The sequence below is a fragment of the Phalaenopsis equestris genome, unplaced genomic scaffold (assembly GCF_001263595.1).
Source record: "Phalaenopsis equestris unplaced genomic scaffold, ASM126359v1 Scaffold189855, whole genome shotgun sequence".
NCBI classification, from domain to species: Eukaryota; Viridiplantae; Streptophyta; class Magnoliopsida; order Asparagales; family Orchidaceae; genus Phalaenopsis; species Phalaenopsis equestris.
Genome location: NW_018209804.1, coordinates 1 through 807, shown reverse-complemented (window position 1 = coordinate 807; position 807 = coordinate 1). Strand labels below are relative to the sequence as shown.

Sequence of the window (807 nt, the reverse complement as noted above, 5' to 3'; positions counted from 1 at the left end):
AAGAAAAGGAGGAGATACCTTCAGTTCCGGCGAAGCAGGGTGCCAATCCGGAGGTCCGCTCTCCGTCAAAAGCCCCATTGCAAGCGGAGAAGCACTGATCACTCCAACCCCTTTGCTCTTCAAATAAGGAATCAAATCCGCCAGAGTAGAATCATTAACACCATAATGACAATACGAAAGAATTACATCCACGGATCCCATCGGCACGCGATCCAGAACATATGTGAAAATTCCCAGCGGCAACCCCGTGATACCAATGAATCTCGCCTTCCCTTCCGCCCTGATCTTCTGCAATGCTGGAATAGTCTCGTTGACGATCTGATCTAGCGATCCAAACTCGATGTCGTGACAATGGAGAATGTCGACGTAATCCAGCCGAAGCCTGGCAAGACTCTCGTCGATACTGCGTGTGACGCGATCCGCGCTGAAATCGAAACCGTCTGCGTAGCGGCCGCATTTGGTGGAGACGATGATGTCCTCGCGCGGGACTGCGAGGTCGTGGAGGCAGTTTCCGAGTACGGTTTCTGAGAGAGTTGCGCCATAGTAGCTGAGGAAGCGAGAGAGCCCGTGTAAAGAGTAAGGTTAGAGGATAGAGAAAGAGAAAAGGATGGAGACGAGACTAACGGGGACGTATCAAAGAAGTTGATTCCGAGTGCGAGCGCACGGCGAACAGCGGCTAGGGCATCGTCGGGGGAGACGAGGCCAAAGACGTTGCCGAGGGGAGAGGCACCAAAGCCGATGCAGCCGAGTTGGAGGCCTGTTTTGCCGAGATTCCTCCGCTCCAGCACTGGTTTCTTCTCCATTTTT

At 53.3% G+C, this 807-nt stretch overlaps 1 protein-coding gene across 1 annotated transcript; it reads right to left on the bottom strand.

The window, feature by feature from the left end:
• Positions 1 to 6: 6 nt before the first annotated feature.
• LOC110034538 (L-galactose dehydrogenase) lies at positions 7 to 803 on the bottom strand (the record flags this gene model as incomplete). Its single annotated transcript, XM_020738792.1, has 2 exons — positions 625 to 803; positions 7 to 547 (listed from the first exon to the last, which is right to left on the bottom strand). Coding segments are annotated over exons 1-2 (720 nt in total), but the record flags the coding sequence as incomplete, so codon positions are not given.
• Between the last annotated feature and the right edge of the window lie 4 nt (positions 804 to 807).